Here is a 20410-nt window from a genome sequence, read left to right as displayed (position 1 = left end):
ATATTCTAAAATGAAACACATTGTAATGTTATTTTTAAGTCATACATAGAACAAAAAATATTGATATATATCCAAGAAATACTGTCTGAGATTGCCTTCTGAGGTGCTGAGTATTGTTGGGCTGGAAAAGCAGTCTAGAACACATTTAGGAACTCACTGCAAGGTGAGAAAAAACCATGTGGGAATTGCTATTGGGTTTTGCGTGCTGTTTTCTGGATTATTTGGCTTTTGGAGCTTTTTGTCTTTTTTGTTTCTGTATGCTTTTACATTAAGCATATGAGGGCTGCTCTGAAAATGATACCTTCTGTATCATAGCTCTAAGGTCATATCCAGTCCAACAGTCCACCTATCATCAATATTTCTCACTAAACCATATCCCTCAGTACAACATCTAAACTTTTGTTGAACACCTCCAGGGAAGGGGACTCCACCATCTCCCTGGACAGCCCATTCTAGCTCCTGACTGCTCTGTTAGAAAAATATTTTGTAACATCCATCCTGAATCTCTTCTGCCACAACTTAAGTCCATTCCCTCTAGTCCTATTGCTAGTTACATGGGAGAACAAGCTAATCCCCACCTCACCACAACTTTCCTTCAGATAGTTGTAGAGACTGATAATGTCACCCCTGAGTCTTCTCTTCTCCAGACCAGATAATCCCAGCTCCTTCAGCTGCTCCTCGTAAGACTTGTGCTCCAGAACCCTCACCAGCTTTGTTGCCCTTCTCTGGCCATGCTCCAGGGCCTCAGTGCCTTTCTTGTGGTGGGGAACTGAAAACTGAACACGCTACTCAAGATGCAACCTCACCACTGCTGAGTATAGAGGATTGATCACTACCCTGCTCATTCTGGCAACACTATTTCTGATGTAAGCCAGGATGCCATTGGCCTTCTTGGACCTATGGGCACAATGCTGGCTCATGTTCAGCCAAGTGTTGCCCAATAACTCCAGGTCCATTTCCTATACACATTCTTCCAGCCACTCTGCTACCAGCCACTCTTTTACCCCAATGGCCAGGTTGTGTTCAAGCTGGGCTTCTGCCTTTCCAGTTTTCTCCATCTGAATGATTTGCTCTCTCGAGTTGCCCAGCCCTTCTTCCGCAGGAGATACGTTCTCTTTTTCTCCTGGAGACACAGGAAAAGCTCCCTGTACATCCAGGCCAATCATCTTCCCTGCTGGCTGATCTTGCAGCACACGAGGCCAGCCTGCTTCTGCACCTTTAAGACTTCCTTCTTGAGGAGCGACTAGCCTTCCTGGACCCCTCTGCCCATCAGGACTAAATCCCAAGGAACCCTCCTTGCCAGTGTTCTAAGCATTTCAAAGTTCACCCTCTGGAGTCGAAGGTAGTGGTCTTGCTGGCCCCTCTCCTGACTTGACCAAGAATTGAGAACTGTACCAATTCATGGTCACTGTTGAGGCTGATCTCAACCTCCACATCTGCCATTAGTCATCTGTGAACAGCAGGTATAGAGGAGCACTTCTCATGGTTATGATTTTTGCCCATGACATCAAAAGTGTATGTTGGTGGTACAGCAGTAGAAGTTTAACCTTCCCACCAATATTATGTTCAGTTTTGTTGCTGTGTGACAGGTAGTGGCAGAGAGGCATATGGAGAGAATGGTGTCTGTCATGGGAAGTGTGGATGGAGTAAAGGTGTGGAATTAAATTCATAAGTGAGGAAAAAATGGCACCCCTCAACACTCACTGGTGCTTACTGATTATTTCTGGAGACCAAACAGTGGATATGAGAACAGTGAGGTGGTGATACATTTTGGCAGTAACAACTGTGGGTCTTCTCTGCTGGTGTAGACTTTCATGTTTACAGCATGCAGGCTCTTGTTCGTTCATGGTGAAAATGCACAGCTAGTGGTGGTGATTGTGTTTTAAAATGGGAAAATTCTCAAATTAAAACACTCTATCAATAGTGTTATTGTGCTCTTTGTTACAGTGTCCACAGAAATAAATAGGAGGCATTACTTTTGGAGCCACCTACTTGTCTCATACAGTATTGAGACACCAGAAATGATCTTTATTTTTTCAGTCTTTTATGGTAATAACAAGGTATTGTAAATAAATGTGTGCTTGTTAAAGATTATGTAATAGTGAAGAAGTCAGATGAGAAAGCCAACAAGGTTAAAACAAATGTTGTCTAGCATGATTCTGAATGTCAGGCATGTGTCGTAAAATATTTGTTGTCATCACATCTGGCATAATATATTTCTTAGATGTATAATTGCTAGCACTGATATTAATCTATTTTTTGATGTTACAATTCCCTTTTTAGGATATTTTGTACTAGTTTTCAGTTATTAAGCTCCTCAGTTCAGCATTTAGTTGTTTGTTCTTTTTCTTCTGTTCTTTGCTGTATGCTTAGCTTGTATGTGGTTTAATAATTAACACTTTACCTGAGATACTGGGCTGTGACAAGGCTGCTAAGCATCACACATGAAGTATTGCTGACATGCATCCAACTCTCTGGGCTGTGGGGATAGCCTACAGCTACTAATCTCCACTTCCAGATTTTGTATGATGCTTTCTTTGGCAACAGCTGCTTGTTTTCTTCTTTGACAATCTTCGTCTTTCTATCATAGAATCTTTGAGGTTGGGAAAGACCTCTAAAATTTTGAGTACACATTCTGAGGAAGACTTGGCTAAATTTATATAACTGCAAAGAATATGTGTTGTGAAGTTAAGGCTCTTTTTCTTACTAACAGTCAGAGAGTGTTTAATCTCTCCAAACTGGGGAGAAAGTGATATTTAGGAGTGGGAGGGTCTGAGGGCCCTCTCATCATTTTTCATTGTTGTTAATGATTACTTTGAACTTTAAGTGTGCTCATTTGACACCTGCTAAGATTTCTGCAGTACTCATTGGTAATTGCCACTTCCATGGCATCACAGTGTCAATCTTATGATACTTGTTGGGGATGGCTGGAGAACATGAGAGATTGTCAGAATGTTTCCTGAAAAAAAATGTGTGCTCTACTAAAGCAATAAGAGGCCAGCTTTTGAAAACCTTGTGCAAGTCATCACAAGATATGGGCTGTTTCACTGATTACAAACATAATTTTCATTACTAATTTCCATGTCTGTTTGTTTCTTAATCAAAGTTTAGACCAGTTCATTCAAAGTGATTTTTAAATATTTAAGTTGGTCTAAACAAGTTGATCAGCTTTAATGATTAGTGGCCCAGGTTTCCTTAACAGTTTTTCTGGATTTTCTCAATCCCTTATTTTCATATGAACATCAATAATCTGTTATAAGCGATAAATTCAGATCTGATTTTTCAGGTTTGATTTACGACAATAATTTTGTTTCCTGACAGTTTATTGCTTTGATAATATTATTAACATAGGTAGTTTAGACTATGATTTTCCTGCTAAAATGACAATTCAAGTTTTCAATGCAGTTTTTGTGAATGAAATTGAACTTTTTGGCAGTTGTCCTTTAGAGAATTTTCAGGTCATATTTCAGACCAGCCTTTTGTGCCTGGAGATTTAAAAAGGATAACATCTCCTTTCGTATAACTCAAAAGTATTCCTGAAAAACCTTTTTTAACTTTAATTTTGCTGCAATTTTTAACAGTTAGCTACCAGTGCATTAGTCTTACAGCCCATCATATGTTTACCTAAATAAATATGAAGTAGAAAGTACATTCTTTTTATTTCCCTGTTGTCAGTGTTCTTGTGTGTTCTTCATTCTTATCTACTCTTGCTATTTCTGAATATTAATTTTTTTAATCTATCATGATCTTAAGCATTAAATGTATTGGGAAAACAAGTGATGTGATTGAGCACAATAATGCGATTTTGAAAAAGGAAGATACTAAAAATGTTTATAAATTTCATTAAGGATTATAAACAATTTACTGAAGCATATCCAATCTTGTTTAAAATGAAGTGAAATATACTTTTTTGCTGAAAATTTTTATACTTCTGTTCTTTAAATATGATCATTTAATTCTTTGTATTAGGGTTGATCACATTTTTTTCCACAGTTCACGTGCTTTCTTCTTTACAGTGCACCAATTTTTGTTATCATGTACAGAATTTATGGATGGTGTTTTTAAAAGTGTTTTTGCTTCTCTCTACTTTAAAGCAGGATAAGTACAATTTTCAGAAAGCCTAGAACCATTAGTTTGTATGCATTATTTCCAGCTATCTTCCCTGCTTTTCACTACTAACTTTCGATCTTTTCTCAGCCTAATAGCAGGTCCTTTACATATCATTTCCATTTTGTCTCCTGATTATTCTCTTCTGTGCTTGGCCTTTTCCGATTACTCATCCATCTTCCCTTTGTTCCTTTCCTTGTCTACCACTTCTACTTGATGCTTTTTCAGAATTGTCTGTGGGAGTGCTGGAGATACAAGTGGAGCAATTTCTCAGTTGTTGACTTAAGGCTAAACACCTTAATAAATTTGTAGGGGAGCAGTTTTCAAGAAAATTTTAGTCACCTTCATCTTACAGATCTGAGGATGTAGTGTCAGTAATCTGTATACAGAAGATGATGATGTGAGCAATTCATGCATTGTTAACTACTGTCTCCTGAGAAATTTAGCACAGTCACAGTTAAAAAGCTTGATATTGCCAATTTCTGTTAATGAAGTTTCATGGCTGTGCCACATTTAAGATATTGTTCAAGTTTGTCCATTTACTAAAACTTGGTTTTGTTGTAATCACGTTTTTGGTATCACAAAATGTTTGTATTTCAATATGTTCAAGCAGAATCTTTTTTTCTGTGCCTTATTCTCAGAATTGCTGAAGTCCTTAATCTCTGAAGCTGCATATGGGTGAGAGGGTAAAAGCTACAGTGAAATGAAAACAAATTTGTAGTGGAAAATGTTTAGTAGTGTGAAGTATGGATAAAAACATGTATGCTGCTTAGTTTGAGTAGATGAGTAGCCGTTTCTGAGTTTATATATGTGTTTGTTGGAATATGTTTTCACATGCACGCATATGCAGAAAAACAGTATGTATGTAATATGTTTGTGTATATAGTCAGTTCCACTAGCATTCAATGATTTGACATCTAGAAAGCATGACAGAGAAACAGGAAACATGAGGGAGCAGTTCTATGTTCATTTGCTCTGGTATAATTGTGATAGTGAATTATATCCTAAGAATAGGAATTACAGAGTTCCAGAAGATAATATTAACTTCAGCTTGGTGATTTGGCACTGTCTCTTAGAGCCAACTTGCTACTTACAAAGGGAGAAGCCGGACCTACAGGTGTAAGATCTTCCATAGCAGAGGATGGAAGTTGAGGCCTTAGTCTCACTGGAACTGGATTCTAGATAAAATTATTTTATTGAGCTGTTAATGAGGACAGCTAGCATGTTTCACTGTCCTTAGTAAATAGAGGCCCTATCCTGTTCTATGTAAACAAACTTTGGCATCTGCAAGGTTCATCCGCTTCGGTGACATTGAGAGGAATATCATACAGTGCCTATGAAGGATTTTTTATTGAAAAATGAGAACTGGACATAGCTTCGGATACTTGTTCTTTCTGTCAGAGTGCTTCCTGTCTCTAATGTGTCCTTCTGCAATATGAAAGCACTTACCAAGCTCAGAATGATGATTATGAAACGTAGTTCAGATAATCAATATTTAGATTTTAATTACAAACAAGTAAATATTTCTACAGCAGAACATACTTAGTTTCTTTGTTGTTGTTGCTGCTTAATTCTATGTTTGTTGATGTTTAACAAGCTGCCTGCCGTCTTTGAGATTGCAGCCATTTATTTAACTTAACACTGCACGACCTTTTCTTTATAAAATTATTAAAACTGAAGTGCAGTGGTCATATTCAAGAGATCTTTAAAGTTTCAGTTGTAAAAGGTGATAAAACATGTTTGACTGCAGTATTTTAGTTGTGGTCTCCCTCAGAGTATTGACTATCTCCTTTTCTGGAGCTAAATCTTCTTGATAATGCAAACATAATACAAATTTTTTCTCTTAGAGATAAGGTAACTTTCTTGTGGTTTGGGTCTGCGGTTTCACACTGATGGCTAGTTAAACTCCACCACATTGTTTCACCACTTACACTCCTCAGAAGAACCAGGGGAGAAAATATGATGAAAAGGGACTTCAGGTTGAGATCTTGACAAGGAAATTGCTCACCAGGTACCATTATGGGCAAAACAGACTTGGTGCTTAATATAATTTATTGACTATTACTAAGAGACTAAAAGTGAGAAAGTATAAGTAAATGAAAAACACATTTCTTGCATCCACCACCCTTTTCTATCTCCTTTCCCCATGTGGTGCAGAGGAGTGAGGAATGGGGGTTGTGGTCTGTCTGCTTCTCTGCTGCTCCTTTGTGGTTACTCTCTGCTTCTGATCCATGTGGGTCCCTCTCATGGGATGCCATCCTTCTCAAATTGATCATGCATGGGCTTCCCACGGGCTGCAGTTCTTGAAGCACTGCTCCAATGTGGCTCATACCATGGGGCCCATCCTTCATGAGTGAAGTACTCCAGCATGAGTCCCCGCTATTTGCAGTTCCCCCAGCCCTTCTGACCCTCTGTGGACACCTGTCCACGGGATGCAGCTCCAGCCTTCAGGCTGTCCACAGGTTGTGGCCTCCTTCAGTCACTTCAGCTTTTTCAGCGTGGGCTCCACTATGGGTGCATGTGGAGATCTGCTCCTTGTGGTGCACCTGGGCTGCAGGAGGGCAGGCTGCTCCACCATGGACCTCTCCTGGACTGCTGAGAACTTTTGCTCTGCAACTGAAGTACATCCTGCCCTGCTTCTGCATGGACCTTAGTCCCTGCAGGTTATTTCTCCCATTCTCACTCTTCTTTCCTACCTGCTGTTGTGCAACAGATTTTCCCTTTCTTAAATCCGCTCTCCCAAAGGCACAAGCAGAGTTGTTCATGGCTCAGTTTGGCATAGGCAGGTCCCTTTTATAGTAGCTGTATCTGGCTCAGATTTTCTATGGAGCAGCTGCAGGACTCAGCTTACAGATGCCACCCCTGCCCCCTGCAGCCCTCTGCTGTCAAAACCTTGACATGTGTGCCTAGTTCAAGATCTTATCCCAATGTAGATAAAAAATTTGCTTTTTTATTTAGAAGAAGATATTGAAAGCTTATGAATTCTGGAGAACTCCTAAGTACACATTCCTAAGAAGAGTTCTTTATTTACCTATCCATGTGTGATATTTCTCTTCAGAACAGGCTTTATATTTGTCACTGTTTTAAAGTTGTTTTTTTTTTTTCTAGAAAATTTCAACCACTAAGTAGCACACAGCAGTTTGGGAAGAAAAAATATCTTTTCTAACTTCTGTGGTCTGTTTTATGGCTGACTCTGGCTGCTATGACTATTGTGTAGACTATTAGCATGTTGCTTTCTTAGCTCTGAACCATTAAAGAAATGTTGGTGGTGCTTTGTTTCTTGTTGATGTTATTTGGTTTTTGTTTTAATTTTTACCTGATTTGGCAATATCAGGGGTAGACATTCCAGGAAAACATATATCAACAACACAGTTTGTTTGCAATGATAAGTCAAAATGCGCCCTAGTATTGAAAGAAAGGCAGTTACTACTCAGTTTGTACTCTCAGAAGCCTTCTGAGTCAGTCAGCAAACATTTCTCACCCTGTAATAGAGTGCTGCAGTATGGGTCCACAAAAGTACCAATCTGGAGGAAACATGTCTTTCTTAGTTCTGCTACTGAAGAATGACTTGTTCTGCAGTACAGGCTGGAACAGCTTCAAGTCAGTAGAAACAGTGTAGAAAAGACACAATATTGAGTCCTTCTTGATATTATTTTTTAGGTGTTCTCCTGCAGATTTTGAAAAATTTTGTTGAAGGAACTGAATCTGCAGAGTTGTATGTAGACATCTAATTTGGCTTGCAGGATCTATGTAACTGAATATGATACTGAAGGGCAAAAGAGAGCTCAGTTTAGTAGTGACATTTTGGATACAACTTACAGGCCTTCTGGACATACTCCTAGAGAATTAATATTAAGCATTATTTCATCATCTTAAAGTATGAAACATAATGTACTGTTCTGTTGGAGTTCATTATAAAATATCTGTGAGAGCACATTGTGCAACTCCATTATATTAACAACTGAAACTTAAACTTGAAAGGTATTGGTGGAAGTTGTAGCCTTCTGCTTAAATTGATGAATGAAAGAAATTATTGTTTACTTTGCATTAGCATGCAGTGGAGAACAGATATATTGCTTTTGTGTAATTTTTCTGGTTTTGTGTTTGTTTATATTGTTGCAGCATGCTATTGTAACTTTTTTTTTTAAGGATATGCCTGGAGTTGGGGGTTGACTGAGAAGAGTGTTAATCTATTTAAACAAACTGTGTAGAACCATAGGAGGAGGCCTGCGGGGCTTTTAACGCTTCTTAGCCTGAAAGCACTGCATAACCCTTTTAGGTTGCATAGCAACAGACTCCTAGCAACAATAATAGACTGAATTTCCAATAGTGACCAGGCCGGATGTAATAATAAAGCAAGAGTACAAACAGTTGTCATGGTTTTCTTTTCATAATAAACCATTCTGAATTTAGGGAGATTCTGTTTCTCAAAGTGGTGAACCTTTTTGCGAAGTCAAGGTATTTCTGAAAAGTTCTGGTACCAAAGCCCTAACAAAGCTGCTTAGAGGGACTGACTTTGAAGTAGTAGTTTGAAACCTAAGAGGAAACAAAGGAACACTGAATGGATTATCAGGTGAAGAGGATATTTAATGCCTGCTTTAAATGGCTTTTAAATCTGAACATTTTCGTAGAAATTGATCTGTACAGAAACTTCATAGGAGACCTAGCTACTTGGGCACTTGTGTTTTGTGGGAGAAATAGAATGAGTCAGGATTGAATTAATGAAGTTGGAAGGCGGCTTTCCTAATGGAGGTTACACTATAACTGCCTGCTGTTTGGATTCTCCATCTGTATTTGGAGCGTGTGGTGTCAGCTACCACTAGAGCGTGGTTGCTAGTCATAGTCAGGCTTTTCTGAAGTTGGTATTTGCTCTGTTATCTTTTGATTCAGCTAACAGGTAGTATGCAGTGGTTCACCTATTTTATTATTATTATTATTATTATTTTAGTAGAGGCATATGTAGTTAAAAAAAAAACAAACAAAAAAACTTCATAAGATGAACAATAAAATGTGTTCCTTTGAATTGTTAGAAAACCTAACATTGTTTCTAGGCAATTATAAAAATGAATGATGAATAAAACGGTGAGAAGCTGGCAGTCAAGTTTATTTTGTGTCTTTCAGAATATCATGTTTTCAAGACCTGCGTTGTGTGAGGGGTAGAAATACGAGGGCAAGCAGGAGATTTGGAATTAGAGACAGAAATTTTCTCACAAAATAATAATTATATATGTTTGTGGATGATCACATCTAAGTGGACCTGGCTGAGTTGATTGCTGAGGTAAGACAGAGATCTATACTGTACACTAGATAAAAAAACTTTGTTTTCTGTCTCTATTTTAGGGAATGGCTGAACTGCCTTTATGATAAAGTCCAGTTACTGTAACTGAAAGCCCATGTTAGTTGTTAGCTGTTACATTCCATTAAAATTGAACTTTTTTTTTTTTTTTTGAATCACTGAAAGTTGTTCTAAAGATCTAGAGCATCTTTAGCTGCTGGAAAAAGTGCCCACAGTCTAGTGACTGCACATTACAGAATGAGAAATAATTAAATCTTTCACATTGTAATGTTACTGAGTTTTCGTGGGATATTGTACTGGATTCTGCTATTTCAGTGGATTCCAGTGCTGATCAAAAGTATTCTTGCTTTTGTCACAGGTATTTCATATATTGAATTCTGAATGAAAAAGCTGCTGTTGTGTTTTTGTTATTTGGTTGGTACTTCTTAGATATTGCTGCATAGAGTAGCCTTCAGCATAACTGTTCATCTCGGAATGTTTTTCTTTGACATCATTTAATACTGGAGTTCTCACCGCAAAGGGTATTAATATAGTGGCAGAGAGGTATTTTGAGATATATTCAATGAAAAATGATTTCTTCTATGATTGTATTTAAAAGTGATATTCAAATACTTCAGTCCCAAATCTAGAAAATGGTTTAAAAAACAAAAAAAAAAAAAAAAAAAAAAAAAAAACAAACCTTTTATTTATTCAGTAAAGTGTAGACATTTTTAGAGGAACCTGAACCATCTTCATCTTCCATAATAGGAAGCAGTATCCACTTTGCATTATGGTAAATGTGAATTCCCCTAATCATGTCAATTCCCTTATGATACTTTCAGAATGTATGGATGTAAGGATGTAAGGACTGCTTTCCAGAACTGCAGTCATTTTCTTTGTTCAACTACTCCCATGCCCTTTCTCAAGTAGCTAGATTCCTCTATTTTATTTATTTATTTATTTATTGGTACTTATCGTTATTTCTAGACCAGAAGGTGTTTCATAGAATCAGTTAATGTGTTATGGCATTACATGATATTCTTACTCCTGTTTTTTTAATCACTGTTGTTGATATACAAATTTATTTCCAGAGTTTTCTGTTATGTAAACGTGTTTTATTCTCGTGTTGTTTCAGTGTAAAAGCACGTGAATTGAAAGTTTAAAGTGTTATGTTTTTGTTTAATGTCCATTTACTGAAAAGCATAGGATAAAATAATCAGCTGGACACCAATTCTGACAAAAAACTTAGTCTCCATGAAGTTTAATTTATGTATTGAAATAGTCCTTTTTTCAATATACTAACCAGAACAGAAATAACAAATACAAACAATAAAGTTACTTTATTTGGTGCTACTGAAGTGCTTTTTAGAATTACAAGGTATTTAAGAGTTAAATTTATTTTATGAGTATAGAGTTTCCAGTAGTGAATGTTTTCAAGTGAAAACCAATATTGGTGTTAAATTTACATGTTTTGTGAATGACTGCAGGATGTAATTAATTTTCTGGGAACCAGCTGCTATTTGTGTGCTACTAGAGCATGTATAGTAGCATTCCTGAATGAATTTACCCATATACAATTTTCGCAGTGGGATCATATACTGTATTTATGGCACAATTATCTGCCAAGAAGAGTGAAGAACATAAATGCTTTTTTTTTTTTCTGCTTAATTAAATACTTAAGACCCAACTTAATGAGCCTGAATCACATAAACATAGTGTTTAATGGGATATAAGTACAGAATGTTCTTTGAACATTGATGCTATATTTGTGTATATTAGTGTGTCTCTTCCTTGTGTGCCCATGAACATTTTAAAGCTAAAGTGACCTGTGTGGAAAATTTAGGTGTAAAAGGCTACAATGCAGTTTCTGTGAATCAGTCTTACTTTTATCTGAACAGGATGAAAGTGTACAAAAATAATCTTTCCTGTTGACCCGTTGAAGAGATGGAAGAAACTGTGAAGCTGATAGATTAATATGTTATTTCAAAAATGATAGATAATGATATATACTATTACAAGAAATTGACTAAATTAAAATGAATTTCCTCATTCTTTATATTCTTCACATAATTTTCAAAATGCCATTGGAGATTTGTGCAACTAAAAATTTTGAAAAATGATTTGTGAAATTATTTTAATTTTCTTTTTTTAGGTTATAAACAAAAAAATGCATATAAAATGTGTTTCCAGTTCTCTGGAAGATAGCAATTGAGAAGCTGGAAATACTAAGAAATGACCACATATTTCAAAGACTAATGGAGACAAGAAGTTCTGTTGTAATATGTTACCCATAAAAAAACTAGTTTATAGTATAATGTGAATTTTGTGTTTACCGTGCTGACTTTAGAAGGGGAAAAGGTAGTTTTGTATGCCACTTCTGTGTTATCTGAAAAAGGAGCACCGTTTATAGCAGTGATTTCGTATTTCATTTTGTGCATGGTGATGTGAACACCTTGAAGGCTCATATCCCAAAGTCATGAGCTTTCCCTTGACTTTTCTATATTCTTGGGAATCTATGTTCAACCATCATAAGTTGTCTCAAAGTTTAGTTGTGAATTCTATTTATTCAGACATTAGGACACATTTTGAAAGTAGTGTTGGAGGTATATATTGTACTGGAAACAAACAAACAAAAACTCCTACTAATTAAATTAATCTCTATGTTTTCCCTGGTCACCAAAGATTGTATCATCCACAGAACAACATCTTATTAGATGTACTAACATTCTTGGTGTACATTGCAGTAAAAGGGAGAAGTTGTTCTGATTTTTGTCATTTGAAGTCCTTGTTTTGGTCTTTAGCAACATAAAGCTAAAACAGACAAGAATAGCTGCTATAAACTAGGAATTGCTATCTTAACCCATTTTCTTGATTTTTATGTTGAGGAGGGGTATCTGTATTTATGTGCATGCTTGCTTGTGATTCCTTTTCTTCTTGCTCTCCCTTCACTCATCCTTCAGGTACTTTTGACAGTGCTGCCCTCTGAGCTACTGTATGATCTAGTTCTTTCTTGTCAGCTTTTCTTTCCTCTTCCTTCATTTACGTTCTTTGAAAGGCATAATGTGCTTTATTTTTGTTACTGAGGTTTTCAATGCTGAAAAAACCTAAAATACCCAAGCTATATAGATTTTCTTTGGTATTTAGAGATTCCTTTATTTCTGGCAGTTGATAAGCTCAGGTTTCTTTAGATATCAGAAAGGAAAATGCTAAGTTAGATTGAAAACCAAATTGCAGAAGAATACTAGCAATTTTTGTAGTTACCTATTTTGTATCATCTTATTATTGATCAGTGAGGAAGTTGTCAATAGGGAGTTCTTTTTAAAGAATTCTTCAGATATTGTGTGTTAACTGCCATCTTTCAGAATTTGATTGTGAGGAATACTAGAACTAGGGGATCTGTGTTTAGAACTTGGGTTGTTTATAGATCTTCTGAGAATTACTAATATTTCCTGTAGTAATGATCAAAGGTGCTTACCTCTGGCAAATTTTATTCTCATTTTCCCTCAGTTTAAATAATGAAATATAAGTACCAAGCCAAAATCAGAATCAGTAACTAAGGATTATTCATGTCTTCAGAAAGTATGGTATGTCTGTGTGTTTGTCAGTAGCAGTGATACCATCTTACTGTCACTTACTTAGTTGAAATAGAATGAATTTATCTTGCAGTTATTAAACAGTACTGTAATTACTATTGTAATTGCAGTAGAAATACAGGTAACAAGGGCCATTCTTTCCTTTTCAGTAGAACACACGTGTTTTGAACTTGAAGGTTGTGTCAGTGCAGTTCCTTTCAGTAAGTAAACGGGTATTATGGCTCTCAAATAAGAAAGAATGAACACAGAAAGTATGTGATGCTATTTCAAAATAGTGTTAGCATGGAAATGCACATAAAGTAAATGTGGTGATGTCCAGTGAAATAGACTGACATTTGTCAGCTCTATATTACTTATTCTCTAAACTATCCAGCTGAGTTATTAAGTCAAAATTTATTAATATGCAAATTGTGATGTCTTTCTGTGGTGTTTTGGGAAAAAAAGAAAACAATGACAAAGAGGTTCAAATACTGATTCAGATTTCTTTGTTATTGCTGGCTTAATGCCTGAAATGAAACAACTGTAGTGTTGAAAACATATCTTATACTAGGTAATAATGCTCTAAATGGTAAGCATTTGGTTTCCAAATTGTACTTAGTCACTTTTGTCTTCGTGCTGCAGTCCTTTTGTATGCTTGTCAGTTTAGCTCTGTTTCTCTACTTAAATTGAATTGTTTAGGTTTGAACTATATAAGCAAAGTATCACTTGTACTGTAACTGCATGACTTAAACATTCATGGTTTTCACAAATCTATGCACTCCACTATAACTTTGATCATAAGTGAATAACAGATTCTTATGTGGACTAAGTTAACTTGAGCATACTCTTGAAGAACTATTTTAATATTTGAAATCTGTGGAAAAGAAAAGAGGGAATTAAATGCTCAGACAGTAATTGAATATAAGTTCTATGAGTGCATTCTGAGACAGTAGGTCTGGTGATAAAAAACATGAAAGAGGCCAAGGTACTCAATACATTCTTCACCTTGTTGTTGTTTGTTGTTGTTGTTGTTTTGTTTTCAATTTCTGGCCCCAGGAATCATAGTTCCCTGAATCTAGTAAGAGAGCCTGGAGTGAGTAAGACTTGTCATTCCTGGATAAGGGTCGGGTTATAACTGCTCACTGATGGACCATATGAAGGTTGTGATTATACTGTGGTGCAATTTAGAGCCATTAAATAGACTACATGTCCCTCAAAGCAGTGCTGAAAGGATTAGGTTTGCAGATGGTGGTCTCTTGTACTTTCCTAGTCACAAGGGATTCAAAGAGTAGGTGAGGGAGTAAATGCGTAGCTGGTGCCACTATTGAGGTTTTATGATCATAGATCTACCTTTGAAAAGCTTTTAGGAGATGATGAGATTCACTTGGTCAAGGTGGTCAAGAGCATCTTTGACAAGTGGTTGGCCAGACATAAAAGAGATTTTTAATGGATTTAGCAGCTGAATGGAATGGAGTTTCAAGCATCAGAGAAAAACCAAGAACTGCTGATGGTACCAACAGGACAATACCCCTACAATAGTGGGCTTGTTCCTCTGAAAAGGTGACATATTTAATAGTTCAACTGAAGTGCCTCTATATCAAGGCACATATCATTTGTAACAAGCAGGAGGAGTAGGAGTTAACAGCACAGCCAGAAAGCTACTATCTAGTCACTGCTACTGAAACTTGGTGGGATGAATCGCATGACTAGAGCAAATGTAATTAAAGGAAATGCTACATTTTGGTACCTCTGGAGAAATAACTACATGCATCAACATTTGCTGCAGGGTGACATGTTGGAAAGACGCTTTGCTAAAAAAGATAAGAGGTAATTCAATTGCAGAATCATGGGTATTGTAAGGAATCTTTGGAGATGGTCTTGTTCAACCCCCGGCCAAAGTGGTTTCCCTACAGTAGACAGTGCAGAAAAGAGTCCAGGTGAGTTTTGAATATCTCCATAGAAGGTGACTTGGCAACCTCTCTGGGCTGCCTGTTCCAGTGCTCTGTCACCCTCGAAGTAAAAACGTTTTTCCTCATGCTTGTATGGAACTTCCTGTGTTCCAATTTGGGCTCATTGCCTGTTGTCCTTTCACTGGACACATGAGCCTGGACTCATTTACTTAACACCTACCCTTTACAAGGCTGGATAAGATAACCTCCAAATCTCGTCTTCTCCAGGCTGAACTCCAGGTCTCCTGGACCATAACTTTTGCTCATAAGAGAGATGCTTCAAGCCCCTGGTCACCTTCTTGGCCTTTTGCTGGACTCTCTCTGGAAGTTCTCTTTCTTTCTTGAACCGAGGAGTCCAGGCCTGAACACAATATTCTAGATATTGCCTCACCAGGACAGTGTAGAGGGGGAGGAGAACTTCCCTCTACCTGCTGGCCATGCTTTTTCAAATCCATCTGGGATAACCTTGACCTTGTAGAGTATTGCCCAAGCATAGTCTTCTGAAGAAGGGGTGAGGTCATACAAGAGCAGAGAACTGGATGTGGAGTAGGTCCAGTAGCCAACTTCTGGTCAATAATGAGAACTGCCCATAGCCTTGAAGGTCAGATAAAAGACTGTAGCTATTTCTGTGTCACTCCACTTGCTTTTGTCTGCCTCCACTTACCTTATATATGCCTAACAACATGCAGTCTGGTACTCATTTCAAGGGCCTGAGCTACAACCAGAAATTGTCAGGGAAGTATGTGCTGAGTTTGCAGAAAACTCCGAGACCATAAAACCATGTCATAATTACCCATGGAACAATCCCTTACATTTTTGGAAACTGAAAACCAGGTCTTAAGGAACCAATGGAAGTTTATCTGCTTTTCTACTAAGTCATGTGTTTTTCATACCCCTGTTTGTATCTTAGTTTGCATACATTGTAACAGTTTGCCTCCCTCTTGTTTACCATGGCAAAACTCATGTAAAAAGGGTATAAAATCAGAACACTGAAGGACAGCTTTTGGAGCTCCCATCAGCCAGCCTGAGACCTCATCCCGTGTAACCATCCCCCCAACTCTCCAATTTCATACCTCAACTCATGACAGAAATGTTGACAGACTGTATAACCTTTTCTATTCGTATTTACTCCCCCCAGAATTTGTATAACCTACTCAATTTACCCTTACTTACCCTAATTTACCTTCCCCTCCCCCTGGTATACTGATTAATCATAGGCTAATACAATGCTGTGATTATGTTTTGTATGTGAAACAGCTTGCTTGGAATATATTTAATAAATTGCTTTGGTGCACCATAGTTACTGTCTTCTTGCCAAGCAAAATAAAGCAGGGAACAAGGTGGGACAGGTATCTTGGTTACAGAAGTACACTGCTGGCTCATGCTCAGCCGTGTCTACCAGGACACCTAGGTCCTTTTCTGCAGGGCGCCTTTTTGACAGTCTGCCCTTAACCTGTTCTGATGTGTGTATTCCTCCCCAGGTGTAGGATTCTGTGCTTGCACTTGTAGAACCTCATCAGGTTCTCCTCTTCAGAACTCTTCAGCCTGTTCAGGTTTTGCTGAGTGGCAGCCCGGCCTTCTGGCATCAGCTGTTCCTCTCAACTTTTGTATCATCATCAAGTCCTGATGGACAGTGAGTTGACCATGAGCCAGGAATATACAGTTGTTTCTGCTTCTTGCTTTTTTCTTTTTCTATCTTTTTATTGCTACCATCTCTAGAGCTGAAATGTGTAAGTCATTTTCTTATTGGCATGTTATCTGTATAGTAGTTATTTTATTTTTCTTATACTGTATCTCAATGAAATGGATATAGAGAAAAAAGAGTGAAAGAACGAATTATTTAGAATAGAGCAGTTAGCTGTCCCTGCTCTTTTTGAACTACCTTAGGCAAAAATATAGGAACATACATAACCTTGAACAAGGTATGTATGTGTTCTTTTGAAAACAGATCATTCCTGCAGCTAGTTCTTTGTTATATAATGGGAAAATATTGTTGTTGTTGTTTTTATTTGTTTGTTTGTTTGTTTTGTTTTCCTACTTTAGAATTAGAAACTTTGAAAGAATTTTCAGCCTTAATGTGTAGAAAGCTATTATATGTGTGCATAAGTAATACATGTGTATGCATGTATATACATCTGAAATCACTTGTCTTAAACATATTTTCATTTATTCAGTTTCTTTCCTTTGAAAGTCTACTGGAATCTCTAGGTCCTCTGCCTTTGACAGACAGTACTGATCTGTGGTCCTGCAAAATGGTTCGGACTTCTTGTTGGTTCACGGGATAGAAGGCAGAGTGGAATGTTTTATCAGTTTTCTTTCTTGATAAGTGGAGAAAAGAAATATTTATTTTCTAGATCCCTCAAGTTTTCTAGTAAGGTTTCCTGAAAATAATAGAAATATTAATACTTTCATGAACAAACAGTTTGTAATAGCAATACGAAATTTGTTTTGACATCTTTGTTGTACAGTGCAGAGCCTGTTAGCATCAGCAAATTCAGTGTCGAGTTGCATGGCCCAGAGAGACTTAATGCTACCAATCCAGATTATCTTTCAACTGTAAAACTTTGTATTAGCTTTTTAGTATTTCCGTGCTGGCCTGGATCTTTTAGAGATATTAAATGTTTTTACTACTGTTTTTAGTGGTTTTCTTTGCAGGATGTCAGAAATTATTGTATTCTACTTATTGTCTGTAGTTGCAATTTCTTCAGACTACTTCTTGGAGGTGTCTTTATGTACTAGTGTGAGGCTAACCTTTCAGTGGTAAGCCTTTATGACACTTTTGAAGATACATTGTTGTGGTTCAGCCCTGGTAGGCATCTAATTACCATGCAGCTGCTTGCTTACCCCAACCACCCCATCCCCTTTCCCAAATAGACTGGAGGGGAGGATCCTGAAGGTAGAAGTGAGAGAACTCATGGGCTGAGATAAAAAACAGTTTAACAGGTAAAGTAAAAGCTGCACTTGCAAGCAAAGCAAAATAAGGAATTCATTCACTACTTTCCCTTGTCAGGCAGATACACATGCTTTTCCAGAAAAGCAGGGCTCATCATGAATAAAAATCTCTTGGGAATATGTCATCGTTCCCAATGTGCCCCCATTTCTTCTTCTTTAGCCCAGCTGAGCATGAAATATGATGTGGAGTATCACCTTGATCACTTTGCACCAGGTATCCTGTCTGTGTCCCTTTCCAGCTTCACGTACAATCCCAGCTGGCAAGGCAGCATGAGTAGCAGAAAAGTCCTCACCTTTGTACAAGCACTGATCTGCAACAATTCCAGATATTGTAATTATAATCAGTGTGTTACCACAGCTATTTTCATCAGAAATGCAAAACACAGCATAGCACAATACTCTGAAGAAAATGAACACAGTCTCAACCAGTACCATGACTTATACATAGCACAAAAGAGAAGAATCAAAAGGAAAACAAATTCCCCTTGAACATCTTACTTTAGACTTAGTTGAATGTTATAATACTGTGGTTTCAGAAGCTTCATAGGCCTCTTAGAAATTTAATAGTCTGTGAGTTGTGAAGAACCATTGCATACATTTCAGGCTGTTGATAATGTTCATAAATATTACTCTGTAGACTAGATTCTAAAACAGATTCCATGGATTCCACTTTTGAATTTGCATTGATTCTGCTGAAAACAGAAACTAAATATTGAGTTTTCTCAGTAGGGACGCTTTTGAGTTTTCTAAATGAGTAAATAACATACAGTTATTTGAAGTAAAAAACTATTAGTTTTACATTAGAAATGTTTTGTCTACATCAATTCCGGTGTATCATTCTGCTGTCTTGCCTTAAAGAACTAAATTTTAATTGACAAAAAGACTGAAGGGACACCTCTGCATGAAGTTGTTCATGAGGGCATTTATAGCAATCAAAAAACATCATTTAGCCATCTTTTGTGTACAACACATTTTGAAAGATCAGGTCTTTGAAATGAAATTATAATGTAGCTCTTCCATTTCTGTGATTTCCACACACTTGCATGCATGCCTGGCTTACAAATGAAAACAGTACCAAAACAGTATTCTGTAGTTATTTTCAGTGGCCCTGTTTGTATACTGTTTCTGCTCCAAGAGCTTTCTGCTTGGCTTCCATACGATGTTGCAGCTAGCTCATTGTATTCTTCCATTGTTAATGAGAATTGCTAGTCTACTTAAATGCCTGTTCTGGATGATACTTGAATCAGTCAAGATCAAAGAAGTCTGCACTTTTCATTCACCTGCTTCCTGATATCGAATCTGAACATATTTCTTTTATGGCATTCAGACCTCCCTTATGGCTGGACAACTGAGGAATGCATCACATCCCATTACCAGCTGGAAACTTAGATGCATTTAGAAGAAATCTTGATATGGCATGACCACAAGGGACATGAGGGGTAGGTCGACTATGCACTTGCTGCAAGGTGATAAATTCTTCTGTGAAACTGTTGACCTGGCTGCTAATATTTCATAGTTAGGGGGTGGGGCAAGTTGGAGAGAGTGGTAGGAATCCTTAAATGGTGGTGATTCTTGCATCTCTGAGATAGTAGGTAATTTCATATCTTCGAACTACCATCTCTGATTTTTAAGTGTCAGACACCAAGTGCATCTCTTTATGATCATGGAAGAGTCTTAGAGGCGAGATCTGCTTGGACCTGATAGAGTCCACCTGTCTTGACTGTGGCCTTGTTTCTTGGCTCTTAAACTGGAAAGACTGCCTAAGAGGGCTTTATGCTAAGATCTTTGTGGGAAGGGGGTATTGTTAGGAACACTGACTATAAGCCAAGGAATGAAATAGCATGATCTGAAAGTGGTAAGACATCTGCAATGCTTCAGGGAGCACTGAGGATTTACAGGTACACATGAAATGCTTGTATACCAGTGCACTGAGTATGAAGAACAGTCAGGATGAACTGGAAGCTTTGGTCCTTTCCTGAAGATACTATATCATTGATATTAGTGAGACATGGTAGAATGGCAGCCTGGAGGGCTGGTATGGGGTGCTGTTGGTTATTCATGAGGGGTAAGCAGAAGAGTTTAGTAATCAATGAGAGATGACTGCTTAAAAGCTTAGCAGCAGGCAATCTCATTGTATTGCAAGCCAAGCAAGTGCCATAAAGGACTAGTTAGGCTGAGCAGGGAATTGCTCTTAGTACTAGGACAGAAAAAGAAAATATATGAACTCTGGAACAACGGCTGACTTCACAGAGAAATTGAAGATCTGCCTATGAAGATTAAAGGCAGATCTCTTGAATTTACATTAGCCAGTGTGGTGTATAAACAAGGCACTTTTAAATATGTCAGCAGCAAGAGAAATTCTAAGGAAAACACTGGACTGATACTGATGCAGACAGTCAGCTAGCAAGTATGGGTGAGGAAATTCAGAGATTTTTTGGGGTTTTTTTTGCCTCGGTTTTTAATAATAATGATAGACATTGGGATGCTTGGTGATCTCAAGTAGAGGACCATGATTTGGAGAGCACTGGCCTTCCATTTGCAGCCACCTAAAATGT

At 37.5% G+C, this 20410-nt stretch overlaps 1 protein-coding gene across 6 annotated transcripts in view; it reads left to right on the top strand.

Annotated features, from left to right (window-relative positions):
- Positions 1-20410, top strand: part of RFX3 (regulatory factor X3) — a 118447-nt gene that overhangs the window by 13494 nt on the left and 84543 nt on the right. For 2 of the 6 annotated variants that reach the window (XM_072358975.1, XM_072358980.1), the window contains exon 2: positions 19183-19294. The exons of the other annotated variants lie outside the window; for them this stretch is intronic. In XM_072358975.1, coding sequence (XP_072215076.1) covers positions 19273-19294 — 22 coding nt within the window. In that variant the 5' untranslated portion in view covers positions 19183-19272. The remainder of the gene's footprint in view (positions 1-19182; positions 19295-20410) is intronic. 6 annotated transcript variants of the gene reach the window in all.

Source organism: Excalfactoria chinensis, chromosome Z (genome assembly GCF_039878825.1).
Source record: "Excalfactoria chinensis isolate bCotChi1 chromosome Z, bCotChi1.hap2, whole genome shotgun sequence".
NCBI classification, from domain to species: Eukaryota; Metazoa; Chordata; class Aves; order Galliformes; family Phasianidae; genus Excalfactoria; species Excalfactoria chinensis.
The sequence above is the reverse complement of the archived record's forward strand: the minus strand, read 5'-3'. Positions and strand labels throughout refer to the sequence as shown.